The 25,336-nt window shown below is 37.7% G+C and overlaps 1 protein-coding gene across 8 annotated transcripts in view; it reads left to right on the forward strand.

Annotated features, from left to right (window-relative positions):
- Nucleotides 1-1,292: 1,292 nt before the first annotated feature.
- The window catches only part of CCDC15 (coiled-coil domain containing 15), a 100,539-nt gene continuing 76,495 nt past the window's right edge, over nt 1,293-25,336 (forward strand). For 7 of the 8 annotated variants that reach the window (XR_007144832.1, XR_007144833.1, XM_047823394.1 and 4 more), the window contains exons 1-11: nt 1,293-1,567; nt 1,912-2,098; nt 7,427-7,576; nt 7,991-8,182; nt 14,841-14,954; nt 19,540-19,662; nt 19,921-20,637; nt 21,226-21,348; nt 21,593-21,715; nt 23,293-23,367; nt 24,292-24,414. Coding sequence is in view for 6 of the 8 variants with exons in the window: in XM_047823394.1 (XP_047679350.1) it covers nt 1,919-2,098; nt 7,427-7,576; nt 7,991-8,182; nt 14,841-14,954; nt 19,540-19,662; nt 19,921-20,637; nt 21,226-21,348; nt 21,593-21,715; nt 23,293-23,367; nt 24,292-24,414 (1,920 nt within the window). In the remaining 2 variants the exon portion in view is untranslated. The remainder of the gene's footprint in view (nt 1,568-1,911; nt 2,099-7,426; nt 7,577-7,990; nt 8,183-14,840; nt 14,955-19,539; nt 19,663-19,920; nt 20,638-21,225; nt 21,349-21,592; nt 21,716-23,292; nt 23,368-24,291; nt 24,415-25,336) is intronic. The other variant, XM_047823395.1, reaches the window with a different exon arrangement.

The following is a 25,336-nucleotide window of genomic DNA, read 5'->3' on the forward strand; positions in this document are numbered from 1 at the left end:
ACACTCCATATCCCAACTTTCAACAGGTCCTGAAAGTTCTGCCTCCCAAGTATATTCAGAATCCAACTACTTCTCACCATCTTTACCACTACTTCCCTGATCCAAGACATCATAATCTCCTATTGGGATTACTGGAATAGCCTCTTAATTGGCCTACTGCTTATACTTCTGCCACACTCAGTCTATTCTCAATATGGTATCCACAGTCATTTAAAGAAAAAACAATTGAGTCACATTATGGCATTCCTTTGCTCAAACCCTCCATCTCAATGCCTTTCCATGGCTTACAATGCTTTATATAATTACCCACCCCCTAACTTTTGACTTCCTATATCAACACTCTCCCCATCTCACTCTGTACCAGTCACGCTAGCCTCCTTGCTGTTTCACAGCCAGACAGATACCCACTTTGGAGTGATTGTACTTGCTGTTCCCTCTACCTGGAACACTTAACTCTCCTTTGAAGATCACAGTAGCTTGTTCATTATCTCATGGAGGTTTGCATTGGAGCCTTTGCTCAAAAGTACCTCAGTGAAATCTTCTTAGGCATACTATCTAAAATTTCACTTCCCCTCCAGTACACTGTTTATCTTCTTTCTCTGCTCTTACTCTCCAGTATTCATCAGCCTCAGGCACATTTACTTACTCATGTGTTTATTCGGTTACTTCTCATCATATTACAAATTCCATGAACAAGGGATATTTGTTTTCTTCACTGCTATATATTTCCAGTGCCCAGAACAGTACTGATATATAAAAAGCTTTCAATATGTTAAATGAACGAATGAATAGGTGAAGTGTCCCAGAATTATAGTAGAGCTTGGAGCAGAGAGGGTGACCACTCACGAGGCTGCGCTGTTCAAATATAAGAATATGTATTACATAGCCTTATAAACGTAATGATGTGTACACAGGATGGGTATGATTTACTGTTAGTTTAGTTTGTTCCTGGAGGAAAGCTCTGTCAGACCCAGTTTTTTCCATTCTTTTCTCCTGCTTCCCTCTATTGGGACCCCTGGCCCTCTGAGTTAGCGCTCTTCAGTTCAACGTAACCTTTTCCCGCAGGTTTTGTGCTGGTCTCCATCTCTGCACCAGGGGCCTTACACACCTTAACTCTCGCATCACTCAGCAGCTCCGCGAAACCACTCGTCCCCGCCCCTCTCCTCGCGCCTTCACAAACCCCGCCCCCTGCGTGAGACATGGAGCGGAAGTGACGTTACCGCGGAGCTCTAAGTCCCGCCCCTTACGCTTTCCCATCCCCGGGGAGGGAACGCAAGACCGGAAGGGGCCGATACATGGCCACCGAAGGGCGGGCCCGGGGTGGGCGGGGCCCGGCGGCCCGGCGGCCCTCCCGAAAGTGGCGGTTTGCTGGAGGCGGTTACCTAGGAATCCCGAGTAGTTTGAATGTGTGGCGACCTGTGCACCGGTGCTTGGTCGGTGCTATCTCAGCAGGAGTGGGACCCCCGAGGCCTAAGACACAGGCTTTTATCTGGCTCGGGACTCCCCGGCATTCATCGCTTCCCTCCATAACCGGATAGCAGTTATTTGGACTCAGCCTCAGACCCAGGTTCCCACCCCGACCCTACCAGCCCCCTTCCTCTCTGGCTGCTACGGTCGTTCCTCCCTTTCCTCGCGGTGCCACCAGTGGGCACAGTTTTCGTTCCCTCAGTAGATCCCTTTTCTCTCCCCTCTCATCCCCATTCCTTGCACAAGGCAGTCTTTAAAACTTAACGCTTTTCATTTCTTCCCATTTCCTTCTCCAGAATTCTTGTTCTTCGACTGCCTGTCAGGCTACTTACTGCCTCCTCCCAGGTTTCTCTCCTTTCCAGGAGCCTGTGGCTGATGGATTAGGAGATTGAGCTTTTAACGCAGTCGCTTGAAGATTTTAAGCTTCTCCTTTCTCCTATCCAGGGGTCACATGCCAGGAAGGATGGCCCCCCTCAAGAAGCCTCGAAATGCCGCAAGGTTGCCCCTGGCTTTAAACCCCCTGAAGAGCAAGGACGTGTTGGCAGTGCTGGCCGAAAGGAACCAGGCTATAGTGCCAGTTGGGGCCTGGGTGGAACCTGCCTTGCCAGATAGTTCGGAAGTCCCAGCATATGTGAGTGTCAGTTTGATGCAGATGTGGTGGGGTTCCTCCCCTGTTTTTGTTCGTTTGTTTGTTTCTTTCAGTTTGTTTGTTTGTTTGTTTTCTTCTTCTTCTTCATATTAGCCTTCTCTAATCCCTGGTGCTTAGATAAAGATGAACTGTCTGGGGGATGTCCTTTTATAAATAGTTATGTTCTTGCTTTAGGATTGTAGAACAAACACGTATTTGCCAAAACTGTATTTCACAAACTCTTGATTGCTTGCTGTGCACAAGACATAGGCACTGTCTGTATCTTCTGGACACCCTGCAGCTAGTAGGGATGACAGTTGCCACACTTAATTTAACATGAATTGATTGTTTAGAGTTATGGTAAGTGTGTGATAGAGATTCTGTAAGATTCAGATACAGTAAGAGAATAAGGAAAGAAGAGATTAATTCTGACTGAGATCCTGAGGAAGTTTTAACTATAAACTCCAGGAAGACGCGGACCTTTATATTTTGTTCATTCCTGTCCTATCATATAGTAAGTCTTAAGGAAATATTTGTGGAATGAATGAGTGTGGAAATATAGCCTATGTTAGTCCTTAAGAAATGAAAATGCTGTAAGTATAGATCGTAGGGAAGCGCATTTCAGGTGAAGGGAAACTTTTGCAAAGTTTACATGTGCGCCTATTTCCATAATAACTCTCATATGTACTAATTAGCGCAGGAGGACAATTTTGTAAGAAGGTTTTTGATAGTCTTTCACCAAACTGTGCCCCTTAGCTATTTGTTGGAATTTTATTGTGGCACTTACCACATTATATTTATAGTAAGTTGCATGCATGTCTACTTTTCCTGATGGAGTGTGAGCTTCCAGAGCACAAGGGAAAAAAAAAATCTCATTTTTTACCATCCCCAACTTTGTCTTAGTGCCTGATAAATATAAGCACTTGGTAAGTATTTATGGAATGCACAAATTGTGTGAGGGTATTCTGCACATATAGACAAAATGCTGAACATGAGACGAAAAATATGAGTGGTCCTTGATCTCAGAGAAGAAATGAGACATGTTTAAAGTAAATCTTAAATAACAAAGCAATTTCATATATTCATTTTATTTTTTTATATGTATGTTCATATGTATTCATTTATTCCTCTTCTGCCTATTTCCAGAAAGGATTTGAAGTGTCTAAGTAGTATATGATTAAGTGCTATGATACTTAAGGAAGAAAGGTAGGACTTTGGGTTGATGTGATACAAGCAAGCTTAATGAAGAAATTAGGTAAAGAAGGAGGAAGATTCTCCAATTAAGGAGAATGGGAAGAGTAGGAAGTGAGGGAGGTATATTCAGGATTCTAAGGGTAGATTAGATTGATTGGAGAGGATGTGTAGTGGGATTGTGGAAAATAGGAGCTGTTGGGAACCACAGCTGTAGGGAAATCTTGGATAAAGGATTGACTTCATTCATTGTGTAATATTTACAGACAAATATGGTAAAACAATGTTTTGACTAGGTTAATTGCTTCAAAAATTTTTTGAGGTGAGATATAGATTGGCTTCTGGGGGACGAATTAGGATATAATTGTAACAATTTAGCCATGAAGTATGGCATCAGGACTTGTTTCATGATAAGGAATAGAAAGGGAAAGCTTTAAAAAAGGGTGGTTGAAGTAGGAATGAAAAGGGATAAGTGTAAGAAACACCCCAGAAGAGTTAATAAGGTTTGGTACAAAGGTATTTTGGTATTTAAGTTATTGATACCTCGTTTTCATTGCTCAAATTATGGCATCTTTGTTTCTTTTTAATCTTTATTTATTTTTGAGAGAGTGAGAGAGACAGAGTGAGAGCAGGGGAGGAACAGAGAGAGAGGGAGACACAGAATCCGAAGCAGGCTCCAGGCTCTGACCTGTCAGCACAGAGCCTGACGCGGGGCTGGAACCCACGAACCGTGAGATCATGACCTGAGCTGAAGTCGGACACTTGACTGCCTGAGCCACCCAGGCGCCCCTGGCATCTTTGTAATGTAGCATCAAAATGCCTAAAAACCACCAGAATTTTCTTTTTCTGTGTTAAAAAGAATTTAGTCTCATGTTCCCAAACTTTAACTCAAAATATTAGTCTTGGAAAATATATGTCTCCTTTCCCTCACTTAAAAAATATTGATCAGTACCAGTCAATGGCAATTTGATCAAGCATTTCCTAGAACTCTTTACCAATTTAGTATATATAGTCTGGGGAATCCACCCTTATTGACAGATGCAGCTTCTGTCAGCTCAGAATAAATGCTGAATAGTTACTTTTAAAGTGTGGTAGACCTAATACATGCTTATTTTAAAGGGAAACTCTTTTTTTTTTTTTTTCAACATTTTTATTTATTTTTGGGACAGAGAGAGACAGAGCATGAACGGGGGAGGGGCAGAGAGAGAGGGAGACACAGAATCGGAAACAGGCTCCAGGCTCCGAGCCATCAGCCCAGAGCCTGACGCAGGGCTCGAACTCACGGACCGCGAGATCGTGACCTGGCTGGAGTCAGAGGCTTAACCGACTGCGCCACCCAGGCGCCCCTTAAAAGGAAACTCTTAATCATTTTTGTTCTCAAAGTTTCAAGGAGCCATTGAGAGTCCTAAGAATACCATAGCTTCAGACCTCCCCTTCCACTAATTAAATTAGCATCAAAGGACACTGCTATTCTATCAGCATATATGGCTGTCGCATTATTTTATAATTTATCTGATTATCTGTTGTTGTATAACAAACTGTCCTAGATGTTAGTGGCATAAAGCAAATTATACTGTGTGTCAGGGTTTAGAACAGGGCACAGTGAGGATAGCTCGTCTACAACACAATGTCTGAAGCCTGTCGGTTGAGACAGCTGAAATAGCTGGAGATGTCTGGGACAACTCTATTGGATTCTGGCTATTGGTTGGATTTCTTGTTTCCTCTTCATCTGGCCATCTACTGGGCTGTGATGTCCAGGATGGCTTTCTCACTCACATGTCTGGCACTTGGGCTAGGATGACTAGAATGGCTGCGGGCTTGCTTGGATGCTTTCTCTTTCCACATGGTTTCTCTACCTGGCTAGTTTGGGCTTCCTTTCAGCATGGTGGTCTCAGGGTAGAACTCTTATATGGTGGCTCGTTTCCCCTAGGGTGAGCACTCCAAGAGCTGTAGGTGGAAGTTGCTTTAAGACCTTGCTTGAGAAGTCATGGAGCCAATGCTTCTGCCTCATTCTGTTGGATATATACAGAGCCAGACTACAATCAGTATGGGAGATTATTACACAAGAGCATTGATACTGGGAGGATTGATTCACTGTGGGGAGAAGGGGAGATCATCTTTGGAGACTATTGTGAATACTAAACATAAGTTTCATCATACGTGAATTATCCAAAAATGTTCTTTGTTTGTTGTGAGAAACACTTCTTTCTATATTGTCCCCTTGGATAGTCCTTAGGGTACAAAAAGTCTATGTCTATGAGGAATTAGTTGTACAATTGAAACAATATTTATTTTTGCTTAAGTCAGTATTTCTCAAATTTATTTGACTCTGGGAATCTCTTAATGTCCCAGAATCTGAGACAATGTTCTTGGGTTCTGATTGCCTTATAAAGTGGTGTTTGCTGAGCAAAATATGTTTCTAAAATATGGTATACTCTTATCTTTCGTTTACAGTTGAGATTCACAATTTGGAATCAGTCATACACTAATAAGATGTTCAATAATCTCAGCATGGGGGTAAAAGAGGGGGCAGACAGACAATGGGCGTAAAAGAGGCAGGATGGCTTTAATTTTCTGGAGCCTGGGTTAATTTTGGTCAGTTGTTCAGTCTTTACTACATATATCTCTCCTTTGGAATTATTTTACCCAATTGTTCTTTGATATTTGTTTTGTACACTCTATTCCTATGGTATATACTTGTGTAGAATATGGGATAGACTTCTTGGAAAATGTGATTTTATTAGAATTTAAATTCTTTTCATTTTGAGAGTTAATGACTGCCTTATGAAATATTTGAGGCACCTTTCTGAATTAGAATTTGGAATCACTGTGTTAGAAGAAGGGCTGGATAGGAGTATGATTTTATTTATTTGAAGATCCCTTATGAAAGAGAGACATAGTCAAGAGACAAGCAGTAACAGTATAGGGCATAAGTATTGGAGTCAGAGAGACTTGTAGCTCTGCTGCTTGCCAGCTGTAGGATCTTGGGCTAAAGATGAATCTTTCTGAGCCCCAATTTCCTCATCTTTAATATAAAGAATAAGAATATCTTCTATTGGAGGTAGTTTTAGGGATTTAGTGATATAATGTGGTTAAAGTGCTTGTCTTGTAATAGATCTTTAATAACAATAACTGCTTGGGGCACCTGGGTGGCTCATTGGTTGAGCGTTTGACTCTTGATTTCAGTTCAAGTCATGATCCCAGGGTTGTGGGTTCAAGCCCCGAGTTGGGTTCTGTGCTGAGCATTGAGCCTGCTTAAGATTCTCTCTCTCCCTCTGCTCCTTTTTCCTGCTTGTGCTCTCACTCTCTCGAAAAAAAAAGTAACTGCTTTTAATTATGCCTGTGGTTGTTATTCAAAGCATTCAGAGGAAGTGAATACTGATTAGGGACTCAAATGGGATAAAATTTCTAGATCGTTTAGAATGTGTTTTAGAATTGAGCATTACACAAATATTGAGTGCCTTTATATTCAAGGCTCTGTGTCATATACTGTAGGAGAAACAAAAGAGGATAAATACATTTCCTGCCCTCACAGTGTACCTAATCTAATGGGGGAGTTGAGAAGTATTATACTCAATGTTAATAAGAATGAGAGGTACTATAGCATAGGAAGCTCAGAGGAAGAACCAATTATGGAAGGTGGTTGGTTATTAGATGGTCTTAAAGAATGAGTACCACCTTTACTTTACTAGATGGAGATGACAGGAAGGTTAAAAACGGAGCGTAAATCTGAGTGTGAAGGCATTTTATAATAGGACCTATTTGGTGAGCGGTGAGCAATTTGGTGTATCTGGACTGTTGTATTCATTTTAAAAAATGTGTAACATAAGATAGGTTTAAATTGGTTCATTAAGAATTAATGAAGGCAACTTTAGTTGTCAAATCAATGAAAAATTAAGATTTGATTTGAGTACAAAAATTCCAATTTTTAGTTTTTGATTTGGTTTGAGTTCTTGGTACTCAGTAGCTATGTCTAGATTATCAGCTTCTGAACTCCTGTGATTTCCTTACTGTACTGGGAATTTTGGATTATAGAACTGAATTATTTTCTTGGGATTGTACCTTGACAGCTTTGTGCTTAAAACAGTCCTAACAGGCAAAACTGCTGACATTTAAGTTTATTTTCTTTCATCTTTCAAGACTTCAGCATATATGATTGAAGAAGAACTAAAGGAACAACTAAGAAAAAAACAAGAAGCTCTGAAGCATTTTCAGAGACAAGTCAAACGCCGAGTAAATCAACAAATCAGGTTGCGAAAAAAGCATCAGCTTCAGAGATCTTATGAAGCAGTAAGTTCAAAAGAGAAACCATATTTTATTCTTACGTTGTTCTGACTCATTTTTTTGTTTTCACCAAATAATCAAAAACAATGTCAGAATTTTGGATTTGGGTTTGAATTTTGGCTTTGCTGCTTGCTAGCTGTGTCACCTTGGGCCTATTACTTCTCTGGACTGTAGTTTCTTTATCTATAAAATGAGGCTATGATATTTGTCTCACAGTGTTGTTAGGAGAATTTGATAGGTAAATTATTAGCACATTAGGGATGCCTGGTAAATATTAGTTTCATTGCTTGCTAAAGCTTTCCTCTTTCTACCCTTGGCCCTGATTTAAAGTCTTTTGGGCCACTTATAGGCATTATTTGATTGTACTGGTCCGGAGTAGAATCTCACTAGAAGAATCTCACTCTTTCTTCCTTTGTGTAGGCAGAAAAAGAAGGCTCTATAGCCATGCAGTCCTCAGATCCAGCACATTTAACTCCTAAAAGAACAAGTGTTTTTCCAAAGAACTTGAATGCTGCAATTGGAAGTGCTAGGTTACCTCCTTCCCAGGTGCTGGGGGATGGACTAGAAGATAGAGAGAATCAGAATGAATTACTCCAACAACAAGCCCAGGCTGTAAGTACATACTCATTTTATGCCTATGATTTTCTTTAGATACATGCCATATCTAGAATATGAAGTAGAGATTAGGAGGTATCCTACTCAACTTCACTTTTAATTACCTTCTTTTTTTTACTTTTGTAAAGTGGGGAATAGTGGAATGATGTTTATTTTTTATACATATTCTAAATTTATTTATTTTTGGTAAGACAATTTAGAATCATCTAAAGGAAGCTGCCAAACTCTTAGAGTTAAAAACTTATGAGAAAGAGCTTTAAGTTAAAGAACATAGATTTTTTCCCAATTGTACTGGAATTGTGTTATGGGTAAGTTATTGTTTATGGTATATGGACAGAACTGATTCCTAATGTCTATTGCAAAAAGGTACAGTACATATATGGGGCGCTTCATTCATTATTTTTGTCTCTTTTTCCTCATTTCTGTCCTTTAGTCTGATAATCACAATAAATAGATCTATAGGTCAAGTAATAACATACTAAACTCTTGACATAGAATTAAAAAAAAAAGTAACATATCCTAAGTAATTGATTTTACGTATCTGTTATTTAAAAATTAATCACCATGAGTAGGTTCATCCGCTGAAATCACTTGAGACCGTGCACTCAACTCTCCTTAGTGTACCTGAGCTTTTTGTCCACTCGATACCATATTCTTCAACTCTGCTATGGGAATTCTACTTCATCTTATTTAAAATGCATTTCTAGGGATAGTGAGAGGAGAGCAAAAGTGTAGAAAATGATGATTATGCAAAAATAAAAGTTTCATAACTGCTGACTTGCTTGGTCATAAGTATGAAGGGATTGTATATTTGCTAGTATAATTAGGGAAAGCTTTATAAGCATATATTATATTGAAATACTTAAAAAATTTTTTTTCTTTGCCCAAACTATGACTTTTTCTTGCCATTGCTTGGTTTGTAGTAATCATTTTAAAAATCATTTTTGTTTCCTTTTTTAAGGTTATGAACAATCTGTTGAGCAAATATTTATTGAATCAGGCACTTCATAAAGTATAAGGGATAGAACATTGATGAAAACAGACACGGTTGTTGCCTTTGTGGTGCTTGTGGCTATAATCCCACCATAGTGAGGATTTTACTTCATCTGTATAGTATATAAGTAGAACACATCAGTTCACAGATATTTGAATATACTGTGTTTCTTAAACATTGAACGAATGAAATGTGAATTGGGACCTTTTATGGGGGTTTGCATTTCCAAGTAGAGATGTAAAGCTGGTAGACTCCAATCTATTAGATAATAATATAGAGATATTTGCTATATTTGGTGATAAAGTTGCACTATGGAATTTCAAAAATTTTTCAATTCCAAGGAAATATTTCCTGGAAGAGGTGGAATTGAGTTATATATTTTGAATTGGTAAGGTGAATTGAATTGGTGAATTGAAGAGAATTTTGAGATAGGAGGAACAGTTAAGAGTGTAGAATGTATAATGAGCTTGGTATATTTGGGAATAAGTGATGGAACCTTTCTGATTGATAGTTTATAGAGGAGGATGACAGAAAATTGAGGTTACATAGGACGAAATCAGGTTATGAAAAGCTTGAAATGTTACAAAACGAAAAAAAAATTTATACTGTTTTTTTCTTAAAAGATGAACTAACTACTAAAGAATGTTCAGTGACCTAAACTACTTTAAGCCTATAAACTTTTGCCCAAACAGCATCTTGACATTAGATGCTTTTTAATCTTACTGTTTCTGTTGCAGTTTTTTTTTTTAATTTTTTAAAAGTTATTTTTGAGAGAGTGAGAGAGAGAATGAGAATGTGTGAATGCATGGGAGAGGCAGAGAGAAAGAGAGAATTCCAAGCAGGCTCAGCAGAGAGCCCAACGCAGAGCTTGAACTCAAGACATGAGATCATGATCTGAGAGGAACCAAGAATTTGACACTGAGCCACCCAGTCGCTCCTCTGTTGCAGTTTTTATCCACTAGATGTCACTAAGAACTAGACAGTGAGGCATTGTTCAAGCACTAACTCCCTTGATTTATCTAGAAGTGGTTGAGTAAATGGTGAATATAATTCACTTTCTGAATATTGGTGGACTTTTCAGTTTTCGTGTGCCACGGAGTGATAGAACCATAGAATCCTGGAGCTGGAGGGTTTTAAAAGTTCATCTGACATATTGAAATACTTAAGGATGAAATGATTTGATATCTGGGGTATACTTCAAAGTAGTATAAGGGTGAAGTGAAGTAAGGCATTATAGATAAAATAAGATGGGCCAGGAATTGATAATGTTAAAACTGTTTGGGTGTGTATGTGGGATTCATTATAGCTTCTGTCTACTATATGTTTGACATTTCCAATATGTTTGAATTTATTTACATTTTTTAAAATCTTTTTTAAAAAGTTTATCTTTTTTGTTGTTGTTATTGAGAGAGAGGCAGAGAGAGAAAGAGGGATACAGAGAATACCAAGCAGGCTCTGTGCTATCAGCACAGAGTTTGTGGGGCTCAAACTCATGAACTGTGAGATCATGACCTGAGCTGAAATCAAGGGTCGGATGCTCAACCAACTGAGCCACCCAAGCGCCCCTGAATTTATTTACATTTTTAATTAAATGTTAGAAAAGAAAAGACATTATCTAGTCTAACCTTTCTTTCTCTAAAGAATTCTTTTTATATTGTCTCTAGTTTCTGCTAGAACACTGCCACTGTTGAGCAACTGACCACTTTTTAGGCTATTCATTTTTAGAAGTCTTGAAATTATTAGAAATATTTTATCAATATACTAAGTCAAAATGTTCCTATAATTTTTACCCATTGGGCCTAGTTTTTCACTCTCAAGTAATAGAAAATAAAATACCATGGTCATCTCTAAGACACTTTAGGTATTTGATTATATTTGATTATAGCTATCATTTCTGTCTCTTTTTTCTTTTTTGGGGGGAGAGAGAGAGCGCGCGCACGCACATGTGTGTGCACATGGGGGAAGGGCAGAAGGAGAGGGAGAGAGAGAATCTTAAGCAGGCTCAATGACCAGCGTGGAGCCCAACACAGGGCTTGATCTCACGACTGTGAGATTGTGACCTGAGCCAAAATCAAGAGTCAGATGCTTAACCAACTGAGCCTCCTAGGCGCCCCCCATTTTTCTCTTTTGATTCTTACATTCCTAATGCTTTCAGTCATTATAATCTTGGTTGATTTCTTCTGAATGCTATTTAGTTTTTCAAATATGCTCTTTTCAAATATGGCCTTCAAAACTGGATGTGGCCCTGTACCCCAACATGTGATTTTGCTAGGACCTCTCTTATTCTGTATCCCCACCCCAACCTTCACTTATAATACTTGGTATTACCTACTTGTTCTGAAATAGATAAGATTGGGTACCTAAAGTTAGCCACTATAATCATAAAACTGGAAGAAATTTCAAGTGTTCCCATAAAATAGAACTAGCCTAGCCCCCTGCTTTTGTTCAGACTGATATTTATCTCTAGGGATTGAGTTTCTATTGTGTCCCTTGATAACTTCATTTTGGTTGGGAATCAATGAACAGCTGATCATTGTTTCATTCTCACCATGTAATAATTTTTTTTAAATACACTATTAAGTTTACCACTATTTTCTAGCATGGGATATCTCAGCTTTTTATTTCTCACTGAATCTTTTATTATCTTGTTTTTTATTTTCATTCTCTCTTTGTAATGCAGGCTTTCCAGCTTTTTCAACCCTGGAAATACCAATTAATTTTGGTAATTAAGAAAGATTTAAGCAATGTGAAATAACCTGATAAGTTTTCTTAATCTATCATTGGAAAACTATTGTTTGAGTTAGGCTCTTCGGCTGCAAGACTTCATTTTATTTCAAGAACATGCATGGGATGATAATGGCAGAATCAGAAACTCCCTTAAGGAGTCAGAGGAGTTTTTCTGGCTCTGAGGTAGTTCCAGTGATCACAACAGCATAGGTTCTTTGATCTTCACAACTAGTATTTAATCAATAACTTGATTGATTCAGTTGTTCTCATAGGGTGACCCACCTTCCTTATTGTCTGAGGACATGAGACCTTCATTGCTAAACCTGGACAGTTCCAGGCAAAGTGGGAGTGTTCCCTGTCTCTACACATATGCTTCTCTCTTATTTGCTTAATTTTTCTACTAACTGGTATTCTCATCATCACAGCTCTGAAACTTAGGCATACTTATGGCTCCTTTAGCCTCTTTGCTCCAGCTTTGGACCTTTTCGGTTCAGTTCCTGTGTCTGATTTCTCATACTTCCTAGTTCATCATGTAAGATAAGGAATCTTCATTATTCCAGCCTGCCTTTTTACGCAAGATCTAGGTTATTGGTGAGCCTATAGCTTGGGAGGCCCACTTAATAATCTGATTTGTAAAATTCCCCTATTTTCTATATTTTTGTTTAATGCTTATGAACATTGACTTTGGTCCTTGTATTCGTTTCTTTTGTCTGCTGTTAACAAATTACCTCAAACTTAGCGACTTGAAATGACAAATTAATTCTCTTGAAGTTCTCGAGGCCAGAAGTCCAAAATCAGTTTCAGTGAGCCAAAATGAAGGTATCAGCAGGGTCTCTTCCACAGATTCTAGGAGAAAATTTGTTCCTCGACTCTTCTAGTTTTTGGTGTCTGCTGGCTTTCCTTTCCTTGTGGTTACATTGTACCAATCACTGCTTCTGTCTTTACATCACCTTCTTCTTTTCTGTATGCCACATCTTCCTCTGCCATCTCTCTCATAAGGACAGTTGGGATGGCATTTAGGGCCCATATGGATAGTCCAGGATTATCTCCTCATCTTAAGATCCTTAATTTAATAATATCTGCAAAGCCCCTTTTTTCTTATAAAGTAACGTTTATAGGTTTCAGGGATCAGGACCTGGTGTCTTTGAGTGTCCATTAGTCAGCCTATTACAGTCCTCATAGCTGGTCCTTGAAAGGGCTTTCGGGTTGAGGTTTGATGAAGGGTTATGGTAATGACAGAGAAATGGAAAGACTATAACGTATATTCCAACTGCTGGACCAGTTGAAATATCCTGCTTAAGGGACGAAAATCAATCTGTGACTCTAATAGAGGTTTGGACTTGTTGGGAGATGTAGATTATGTATCTTATTTTAAATCTGTTACAACAGCTATTTTGAATCCTTGGTCACATTGTGCAGGGCAATAACATCTACTATACTTGGCAGTGAGTAAAAACAGACACATTTGTGGCTCTGTATTTTTTATAACTTTAACTGTACATATATCTCTTTTTATAGTATGATTACCTCTATCTTGATCCCTTTAGCCATTCTGCTAACAAATTTAGAAGTCCTCCTCTTAGGGGTGCCTGGGTGGCTCAGCCAGTTAAGCAACTGACTTAGGCTCAGGTCACGATCTCACGGTTCGTGAGTTTGAGCCCTGCATCGGGCTCTGTGCTGACGGCTCAGAGCTTGGAGCCTGCTTCTGATTCTGTGTTTCCCTCTCTCTCTGCCCCTCCCTGCCTTGCTCTCTGTCTCTCTCTCTCTCTCTCAAAAATAAACATTAAAAATTTTTTTCTTAAAAAAATAAGTCCCCTCTTAGTAAAATAAAGAGTAATGTTTCAAGCTGATTTCTCTGGTGAGAAGTGTAGACCTTTAGAAGCAAGGACAAAACAGGTGATATGCTGTAGGGAAACTGCACCGGTAGTGAGAGTGTTTTTATCCCTAGCTCACCATTAGTAAAAACCAAAGTGTTTGTTATTTATATCTGTAAATCATAGTCATGATTTACTTTCCAGGGAGAATTGATATCATTAACTTTTACTGGATTGGTTGGAACTGGTCCTGACTTTGCCTTAATTTTACTTTGTAGTATAGGGATATGCTTTTCTTCTACATGATGTAGTGGTTAGCCTAAAACATGGCACTTTGTTCATTTCTGTATTTTCTTTAAGGGAACATTCTGTGCAGATTTGTGAAAAATAAAATAGGCTATGCTCTTCTGAAAAAGAGATCAAAACCGGTGCTTACTGAAATGACCTGGTAGATGTAAGGAATGAACACAAAGTCAATGTATTTAATATTAATACTCATTATCAGCTGTTACTTAGAGTACTTGAAACAAATGGCTTCTGTTGAGATGTTGGAGTTTGTGTTCTGAGTTAACTTAGACTTTCTGGAAGAAGGGGGGTTTGAGAAAAGACTTTGAATAGCTACAGGTTTCAAATGTTAGGGGTGAAGAAGGGATTCTTGTAAACAGGAAAAAAGGATTTTAGAGGGACTAGGAATGGAGTCCTCTAGCAAGGAGTGATAAAAGTGATTAGGCATGCAAAGACTAGTCGAAGAAATAACTCCTTATTGAGAAGATGGATAGGAGGTAAAGAATGTATTTGCTCATAATTTCTAAAATTATTAATTAAAACTTTTAGGTTCTGATATTTTGTGTACATTCTTGATACAAAGCATATGTTGTTGAAAAATGATTTGAATAACAGCCCTTAAATCAAGTTATGAAATAACAGTATTTTAGAATAATGAAAGTCATGTTGTAAAAATACTGTCAGCAAACCACAGTCTCCTTTGCAGGTAATCCTCTTGTCTTAGGTCTGGCATTTTTTAATAATAGGGGCCTGTTTTCCTGTTGGAACACTTAGTGAATTTGGTATTAAAACTTTAGCCTGTTTTTGTTTGCTCTTTTTTCCCTTTCCCTGGCAGCTTAGTCAAACCATGAAACAGGCTCGTCACCGACTGGCATCATTTAAGACTGTGAACAAAAAAAATGTGTCAGTGTTTCCAGATGGTAGAAGAAAAACCTTTCCCCACCAAGAGGTAAATTAATTTCTAATAAATTGTTGTAAAAAGTACACATAAATATTTATTTACATCTCAACATTATTTATAACTGTAAAAATAATTGGAAATAACCTGAAATATCCAATGGTAGGGAATGGTTAAAAAATTATGGTGTATCCATATATAGCTATTGTAAAAAAAATATGCTTTCAAAGAATATCTAAAGACAGAAGTGTCTGTGATACAAAATTAAGTGAAAAAAGTAGGATACAAAATTATATACAATATATTCTAAATTAAAAAAAAAAATGCAGCCAATGTTTATAGAATGTCTGTCTTTACCAAGCATTGTTCTAGAAGCAGGAAAAAAAAGATAGACAAAGATCCCTTCAGGAGCATCTGTGCTAGCAGGGAAGCAAATAATAAGCAAATAAATGTAGAATATTTTTCAAACAATAAAAAAATAAAGATAAAGCGATGGGAAGAGAATACTATGTGCAGAGACAGAAGCCTGGAAAGAAATGGACCAAGAGGTTAATACTGATTATTTATGGTTAGTGTTAGTACAGGTGATTTTTATTTTCTTCTCTTGGTTTTCCCTATTTAAAAAATTTTCCGTAAAGTATATATTTTACTTTCTAGTTAGGAAAAAATCAGTATTGTTATTATTTAAAAAAATTTTTTTAATGTTTATTCTTGAGAGAGAGGGAGAGACAGACAGAGCATGAGCAGGGGAGGGGCAGAGCAAGAGAAGGACACAGAATCCAAAGCAGGCTCCAAGCTCTGAGCTGTCGGCACAGAGCCTGATACGGGGCTTGAACTCATGAACTGTGGGATCATGACCTGAGCTGAAGTCGGACGCTTAACCGACTGAGCCACCCAGGAGCCCCAATACTGTTATTATTTAAAAAGAAATTCTTTTGATTCAAAATACAAGGTTAGAGTGAATAATTGGAACATAGATGCAGAGCTAGACTTAAAAGGATATTTAAGGCTATACTTGTAAAATGATATTGTTCTGTGGCTGTTTATTTCAGCGTTCACAGATTTGGATCCTAAAAATAAACTCATGTATTTTCCTGTGTGTACTTAATTTTGGCATGAATATCAAGTTTTGATAGAAAGCATCTAGTAAAATGGACCATCTCATCTTTTTTACCCTATTTTTTTTGTGGCCCTCATCACCTCTGTCTCTTAGTTCTTTCTTAGTTTTGCTTCCTAGATTATGTATATACGTGTGTGTGTGTGTGTGTGTATGTTTTTGGAAAGAAATGGATATATATATATATATATATATATATAAATATATATATAAATGTTTTTGTATTTTTTCTTAAGTATCTCAACACAACCATCAAAAACATTTGTCTTTTATGTATTTGTAATTTGTAGAATACTAATCTATGTTTCCCTCTTCAGTGATAGTAAGATATTTATAGTTAAATATATAAATATATGGTGTGTATCACAGAAGACATTCCATCCCAGGTACGTTTAGTATGGTTACCCTTTTGTAGCATTGCCTTGTTAGGACTCTCAAGATAGAATTTCTTTTGTACCAAACTTCTCAGTGGCTTGGTTTTTGGACGGTTTTCATACTATGGATTTGGCGACTGTAGTTTGTGCCAGTACTGACTTCAGAGTAGTATTAGAATGAAGTGATTGGACACATTCTAGCAAACCAGAAAAAAAGGGTTATCAGATCCTAGAGACTGATATTTTATGTTGTGTGGAATATGTTCAAACCTTTCAATTGATGCTTTTCCAGAAAAAGTACTGAAATAAATACTTATCCAGTAGAGGGAGAAGGATTAAGTCTGAGGTAACATCCTTCTATAAACCAGTTTTATATGTCAAAGATGCCATTTAAATGTAATTCATGATGACGATGCTGATGATGATGTATTCAGACTTTCTGCTTATTGCTTCCAAAGAATACATGTGTATTTTTCAGCTAGAACATTGGAAACATATCTCCATAGAAATGAGAATGATCTAAGAAATTAGTGAAAATTTTCACATTTCTTATATCATGTATGTGGTTGTTCCCTCAATTCTGAATAGTTTTCTACCCCCTCAGTTTTGTGAAGTGGAAATCTGCCAGTCAGGACACAATCTGTAACCTGGTTGAACTCTTGTTTCATTTCCTTGTTAGACTTATTTTTACTGACCTTAGAATCTGTCTGGTTGTTTTTGTTATTCCAGATTTGGAGGTACAGTTAGAAGATATACTTGCTTGCCCACTGTTGGGTCACTAAGACAAAATCATAAGCCTCCTAAAATTGTTACTGGCTGGTATAGGAACAAGTGGTCATTTATAAAGTTAATATATTCTCCTACCAGCATATTTCCTTCCATATGTTTGATGTGTGAGTGATTTATTTGTAAATCTGAAGTAGAACTAACTACTTGTTTTTCTTTATTCTATGTTAAACCACCGTAATCTGTTAAAATTACTCCAGATCTTTCACGAAAACTCAACCCAGTATCATAAGCATATTACCTTGTCTAGACCATTTATTTCTGTATCATTTTTTCTTTCTTTCTTTCTTTCTTTCTTTCTTTCTTTCTTTCTTTCTTTCTTGTTTTTTTAAGAAAGCATTTTGTAGGGAACCGTCATCCCTCAAGATAAATATAGGAACAAAAGAACAATTGCTCTTTAAGTTCCATCAAGGTCTTTGGACTTTTAACTACTTTGCATTACCAGAAATTTATAGAAAATCAGGGAGGGAAATGTAGAGTAGAGGGGGGGAAAATGGCTTGCTAGAGCCATCCACAGCTAATTAAGGTTGGGTTTAAGGGATAAAATTCTAATGTCCAGTAGTGTTTTTTTCCTAACAGTTGTATTGAGATATAATTTATATACTATACTATTTACCCACTTAAAGTATACATTTCAGTCATTTTTAGTGTATTCACAGGTTTGTGCAAATGTCAACATAATCTAATCTTTATAACACTTCCTTAACCCCTAAAAGAAACCCTATTCTCATTAGCCATCACTTTCTGTTCCCTCCCTTTCCCTACCCCCAGTCCTAAGCAACTAATCTACTTTCTGTCTCTATAGATTTGCTTATTCTAGACATTTCATATAAGTGGAATCATATAATATATATAATATATGGTCTTTTGTGACCTGGCTTCTTTTGCTTTGCCTAATGTTTTCAAAGTTTATTGTAGAATGTGTCAGTACTTCATTCCTTTTTTATTGCTGAATAATATTCCTTTTATGGCTATATCACATTTGGTATATCCATTCATCAGTTGATGGACCTCTTGGCTTTTATGAATAACTGTGCTACAGACACTTGTGTACATGTCTTTGTGTGGGCATTCTTTTTTTTAGTAGTGGAATTTGGAGGTTATAGGGTCACTCTATGTTTAACCTTTTGAGAAACTGCCAAGCTGTTTTTCATCAGCAATATATGTGGGTTCCAATTTCTCCACATCCTCTCCAATACTTACTATTGTCCATCTTTTTGATTATTGCCATCTTAGTGGTATGAAGTGATATCTCACTGTACTTTTGATTTGTGTTTTCCTGATGACTTATGATCTTGAGTATCTTTTCTTGTGCTTATTGCCCCATTTATATGTCTTGTGGAGAAAGTGTCTATTCTAATGTGGTGGTGTCCATTTTTTGATTGAGTTATTTGTTTTTTCATTATTGAGTTATAAGAGTTCTTTATATATTCTGGATACATGTCTCTTATGAGATACATGATTTACAAATATTTTCTCCCATTCTGTAGATTGTCATTTCACTTTCTTAATGCTATCATTTGTACAAAATTTTTTCTTTTGGTGTAGTTCAATTTATCTATTTTTTCTTTTGTTGCATGCTTTTGATTTAATACCTAATAAACCATTGCTTAATCTTTTTTTTTTTTAAGTTTGTCTATTTATTTATTTTGAGACACACACACACACACACACATACACATAGAGTGCATGAGCATGGAGGGGCAGAGAGAGGGGGAGAGAGAAAATCCCAAGAAGGCTCCCCACTACAAGACTCGAACCCACAAACTGTGAGATCATGACCTGAGCTGAAGTCAAGAGCCAGACACTTAACTGGCTGAGCCACCCAGGCACCCCAACCATTGCTTAATTTCAAGTCATCAATATTTTCTACCATGTGCTCTCCTAAGAATTTTATAATTTTAGTTCTTACATGATCTATTTTGAGTGAATTTTTATATGTGGTGTGAGGAAGTGTTTTAAGTTAATTCTTTTTGCATATGAATAACCACTTGTCCCAGTACCATTTGTTGAAAAACTATTCTTTCTCCATTGAATTTTCTTGGCACTCTTGTTCAAAATCAGTTGACTGTAAATGTGAGGGTTTATTGATGTCTTAATATTGTCTTCAGAGATCCATGAACATGGGATGTTTTTCCACTTATTTAGATATTTTTAAATTCTGTTCAACAGTGTTTTATAGTTCTCAGTATATAGCTTATACTTCTTTTGTAATATCTTGTTTTTATAATATTTGATTATATTGACCTACTTCCTAAATTATATTAAAAGTGTGCTGAAGCCTAGGATTTTATTGTAATTACACTGTTTCTACCTGTAATAGATATTTCTTTTTTCATTTTGATTGTGTGTTTTGTAGGAACCTGACTCTGAGGAACCTTCATCTATTTTGATAGATAAAAAAGGGAGAGAAAATTTGTTTTGGGGAGACCAACAGGATCTCCTTTCTGAAGACAGGGACAAACCTTTCAGCAGAGTTCAGGTAAAGCTGAGTAAAAGGAGATAGTATGATAGAAATTAAACTAATTGTGATTTGGATTAGGGATGCCAGTATTGTTGTACTGGTTTGGGATTATAGATTTTGGTTTTGTTAAGTTGAGCAAAGATCCTGATTTCCATTTTATTATAGTAATTTGTTTGACCACTATATCTTTTTGAGATTATTTTAAGAGTCTTATGGAAAACCTAGAGTGTTGCTACTACCTGGCATTCTATATTTGATGTTTATGTTCACTTTTAGAAAGCACAATTCAAAAATCCATTATTTGCTGTGATGAAAGAGGAAGAGCGAAAGCAGTTAGATCTTCAAGGCCTTCAGGATATTCTGCCAGAAGCCCAGGATTATCTTCCAGAAGCCCAAGGTGATCTGCTGAAAATCCAGGGTGATTTGACAGGAGTCCAGAGTGTTGAGCTAGAAGCTAAGAGTATTGAGCCAAGGCTCAGCACCCAGGTTGTTGAGGTGGAAGGCCAAGCCACTGAGCCTGAAGCCCAGGCTGTTGAGCCTGAAATCCAGACCGTTGAGCCCGAAGCCCAGGCCATTGAGCCTGAAGCCCAGGCTGTTGAACCTGAAGCCCAGACCACTGAACCTGATGCCCAGGCTGTTAAGACAGAAACTCAGGATATTATGCCAGAAGCCCAGAATATTGAACTAGAAGATGGGAGTATTGTGTCTGAAGTCCAAGATTTGCTACCCAAAGAACAGTGTGTTCTTCCCACAGACCAGAATGTTCTACTCAGATGTCAGGACCAGGACTTTCTACCTAAAAACCAGGTTTTTCTACCCAAAGACCAGAATATTCTACCCAAATGTCAGGACCAGCATGTTCTCTCTGAAGACCAGAATATTCAGTCCAAATTTCAGGACCAGGATTTTCTACCCAGAGACCAACACCAGCATTTTCTATTCAGAGACCTGTGTGTTCTCTCCAGAGTACAGGATTTTCCACCCAGAGATCAGGTAAAATAGAGTGGAAAGGAGATATAACAAGAAAAAATAGCCAGTTAAATTTTGGAGTGGGATTTGGAAGGACTCAATTGCAGTTGATTTGGAGAGTCATAGTTGGAAAAAGTAGTCTTCTCATTAATTTCTCAAAAGTCTAGGGTTCTCATTAAGTGTTAAAGTATTATCAGCAGCATATTACCCCTGTCTGGACAATTTACTTTTTTTTTTTTTTTTTTAAATCTTCATATTAGGGAAAATATTCTGGCAGCCATTATCTGCTTTGACACCTGAAAGATGGAAAAAGGCATGGCCCACAAGTGTGCCAACAGTATCTTTTACTATTTAGGTTCCAGTGCCGGCCCTCTACCAGAGATCAGTTAGACCGAAAATAAGAAGAAAGGGATCAACAGGAAGTAAATTATATAGGGTCATAACTGGATATGTATGGAATAGAGTATATAATGTTTTCTTTTATTCCATACCATGTTAAGTTATATTCTGACCTCAGTTCATTCCAGAATTCTCACCACAGCCTAAAGTATTATTGGTTAACTTGTCTTTCTTAAGTGAACAATTGATATTTTGTGTTTGTTCTTTTTTTAGAAGGCAAATTTGAAGCAGCCAGCATCAATTTTGACAGACAGGAGAGGGAGAGAGGTGTTTCCTCTGGATGCCCATCAGGATCTTCTACACAGCAGTCAAGATCAGACCTCCACCAGGGACAAGGTAGAATAGAAAAAGGAGAGAGACCAGCAGGAACTGAATTGTTCTGGGTTTAGTTTGGAACTTGCAATGGTTGTTTTCAGCTAGACTTCAAAAATGACAAAAATCATGGCTTTCTGTTTTATTCCATATTTCACATTATCTTGAGTTTAAAAAATTACTGTAAGGCTTTCAATAAAGTCTGTAGTATTGCTAGCATATTACTTCCACTGGGCAATTTATAATTAATGTTTTTGTTTTCTTTTAGAAAGTACGCTTCAAGGAGTCATATTCTGATATGTCAAGTGAGAAAGGGAGAGAAGGCTTTTCCCCGGCAAGTTATCAGTACCTGCCTCCTAAACTCCAGGACTATACCTTCATCAAAGATCAGGTAGAGCAGAATAAAAAGGAAATAAACAGGAGATAAAGTAACTGGGTTTTATACATTCTCAGTAATTGGTAATGTGAAGTATAGAATCAGGTGCAAAAGACCCTGGTCTAGTGAATGTATCCAATCAAATCAGTTCTGTCATTTGGAAGGTTGATAAATCACATTCATATTCTTAGTGTAGAATCAGACCATTTCAATTTACTAAGATGATACTACAACTTCTGCTGAAGCCCACAGTATTACCATAAACATACTGTCCCTACATGGATAGTGCAGGAAAAAGTGGCAGATCCTAAATTACTAAACATGAGGGGTTTGTCAGACTCTTCTGTTCATGGCTTAGGATTACAAATTCAGGTCTACAGCGTTGAGCTAAACGTGTTACATCCTTATTCAAGTCCAAATGTATCAGAATATCCTCACCTGGTACCATTTCCCTGGAGTTCTCACCAAAGCCTACAATATTAGATTAGCACATTGCCCTGGTCAGATGATTTGTTTTCTGTTTTTATTCCTTTAGAACATGTTTCTCAAGGAACTGCCATCTTTTATGAGAGCAGAGAGAGTGAGTGAAGAATTGCCTCTGGAGTGCTATCAGTATGTTAAACCTAAAGCCAGGACTGAGCCTCTCCTAGAGAACATGTAGAGCAAAAACAGTGGGAGGACTATCTCCTTCCTGAAGTAGTAACAGAGACAAAATTACTTAAAATTGGGGTTGGAGCTTATCAAGCTAGTTTGCATGTAGGCTACATAGAAATAAAGCTGCTGGAGGGAAGATAAGAGCATAACATCTTCAGTTATTTTGAAATGTGCCAGACCTAAAGTCTGTCCAGGTGAGAAAGCATACCTCTGTCATTGGGGTTAACCAAGAGACAGGGTTTATGTAATATTGATTGGTTAACAGTAAATTGTTCTTTGTAAACTCATATCCTGGAGGCTTATTTGGCTTTCTGCATTTCGTCTCGTAAATACTGAAGGGCTTCTACTCTTGACCAACTGAGGCAGTACACCAAAACCAGGCATCCAGTTTGCAAACCAGTTATGATGAAGGACAAAACGAGCTGTTTGCCGCCTCAGAACTTCCTGAACCTCTAGTGTTTGCGCGTGCAGTTACTGGGGACATTGAGTAGGAGTACTTGTGGAAATGACACAAGCTTGTGTTCTGGCTGTACCTTGGGAAAATGTTAGCAACATTATAAAAATACTGCTTTGTTGCCTTATCTGCTTCCATTTGTTGAATAAGGGGATGCCCCATGCAAAAAAAAAAAAAAAAAAAAAAAGGTACCAGAATAATCTGGGATTTGCTTTCAAATAGTCCAGGAAAAAAGTGGCAAAAGAGATAGATGGAAAAAAAACGTTACTAATTATTGAAGTTGGGGGATGGGTATCTTGGGATGCATTATACTGTTTTCTTTCCTACTTTGATTTATGTTTGGGAATTCTGTACTAACAGATGGAAGCACACGTACACACCAATTCTGTTATATTATCCTCCGCTAGTATCATTATTTTGGATTTGTCAGTGATGTCTAAAATCATTTCTGCTTACACAGTTTTATATTTTGTTTTTCCTTTAGAACAAGTGTCTCAAGCAACCTGCATCTTTTGAGAAATGGGAGATTGAAAGAAGAATTGTTTCTGGAGTGCCATCGGTATGTTTCACCCAGTGTTTAAGACCTAGCCTCTCTCAGGGAATAAGCAGAGCAGAGTAGAGTGAGGAATAAGTAGCAGAGAATAAATTGCTTAGGTTTTGGCTCAAATTTAATAGGGCAATATAGTAACTGTTTAGGGATTTAGTGTTAAGGTCAGTATTAACGGGCAAAGCTGTGATGTCCTCTTGTTCTGTGATGTATCACACCATTCTGACCTGTTGAAACTACTTCAGGCCTCTTCACTGAAGCTTTTACTATTGCCCCGTCATGATGCTCCTGCTTAGGCAATTGATAGTCAGTGTTTACGTTGTCTTTTAGCACAGGAGCTATGGGCAGGCCTTACATAATTTGACAGATGAGAGATGGAGAAAGGAGTTGTTTCCAGAGTGCTGTGAATATGTTTTACATGATATCCGGGATCCAAGTTCTGCCAGAGAACAGGTAGAGGAGAGTATAATAAAAAGTAAACAGCAGAAAGTAAATTAGAGTTTGATCTGGGCTTGCCAGAGCTTTGCTTCTAACAGTGCTGCAGCTGCTGCTGGTGGTATTCTCTCTTACTCATACTGTCAATAATATTGTCAATAATATTATGAAAAGCAGCTTATGTTCATTAAGCACTTTCCATAATTAAAATAGTTCTAGAACTTTGTGTCCATTGTCTCATTTCTCATTTTGACAATAACCTGGGGAGATAGATACTATTATCCTTGTTTTATGGATGAAGAAGCTTATGGATGATTGCTTCGTGAATATAGTTAAGATCCATAATAGTGGCAGGAAGTGTAATGCATACTCATATGCATAATGTATCAGATTATTCTGACCTGCATGGAGTACGTCAGGGCTATCACTGCAGCCTACAGTACTTTTACTAGCATTATTTCACTGCTCGCATGCTTTGGTGAGTGCTTTTGTATGTTTTAGACCTTATGCTTCAGGCAGCAGCCGTCTGTTGGGACAGCAGAAAGATGGCAAGAGGATTTGTTTCTGGATGGCCATCAGCAACTTCCACCCAAGCACCAGAGAGAGGCTTCCAGCAGAAGACAGGTGGAGTATGAGTAATGGAATGTAGATAGGATTGGGCTGCAAGTGCTCAGGGTGAGCAAAAAGCAGATTCTTGTTTTATTTCATAGTGTGTAGAACCTATCCTGACATAAGATTACTGCTCTCACTGAAACCTTGGGTATTGTCAGGGGCACTTGTTGCCTATTGGAAAAGCTATATTTTATATATACATTCTTTTAGAAGAGGTGTTGTTTCTGGTGTGAGAGGGGAAGAAATGAGTGGTTTCTGAGGGAGAAGGGGCAGGAGAATCTTCTACCCATTGATCAGGCCTAGATCTCTGTCAGTAAGTTGGGAGAGCATAAGATGGGATCACCAAGAAATAAACTGTTCAGAGTTCAGGCTAGAGCTTGTTAGGATTTATATATATAAGCTAAGCTTTGATGTACTGAGTTAAGATCTATAGTTTTTCAAGAAAATGTTACAATATTCTGGCCTGCTAAGATTTTTCCATGGTTTAGTGAAGTCTAGTTTATTCCCACTAGAATTTACCACTGTCTGGATAATTTCTATCTTGTGGTTGTATGTTATTTTAACAACAGAGCCTTCAGGCACCTGGTGTTGTTAGGATATATAAAACAGATAAAAAGACATTTCCTTTTGGCCTTTTTAAGAGAGCAAGAAGAAAAGGAGCAGAAAGGCAGAAAGTAGGATTTGGGCTGAGGTTTTCAGGACTAAACTTTTAGCAGCTCTTTTGTAATTTTTAGTTTGGATCCATGAAGTTGGCCTAGAGGGATGCTGTCATGTTCATTCTACATGTATTCTGAAGTATGCCAGGTTCTTTCCTACCTCAGGTCTGTTGCATATGTTTCTTTCCTTTATCTGGATAGCCATCTCTTTTTTTCTTCACAAAGCTGGTCCCTTCTCTTCCTTGAGGCTTCAGCTTAAAAGTTATCTCCTTAGAGGG

This window comes from Prionailurus viverrinus, chromosome D1 (assembly GCF_022837055.1).
Source record: "Prionailurus viverrinus isolate Anna chromosome D1, UM_Priviv_1.0, whole genome shotgun sequence".
In the NCBI taxonomy this organism is placed as follows: Eukaryota; Metazoa; Chordata; class Mammalia; order Carnivora; family Felidae; genus Prionailurus; species Prionailurus viverrinus.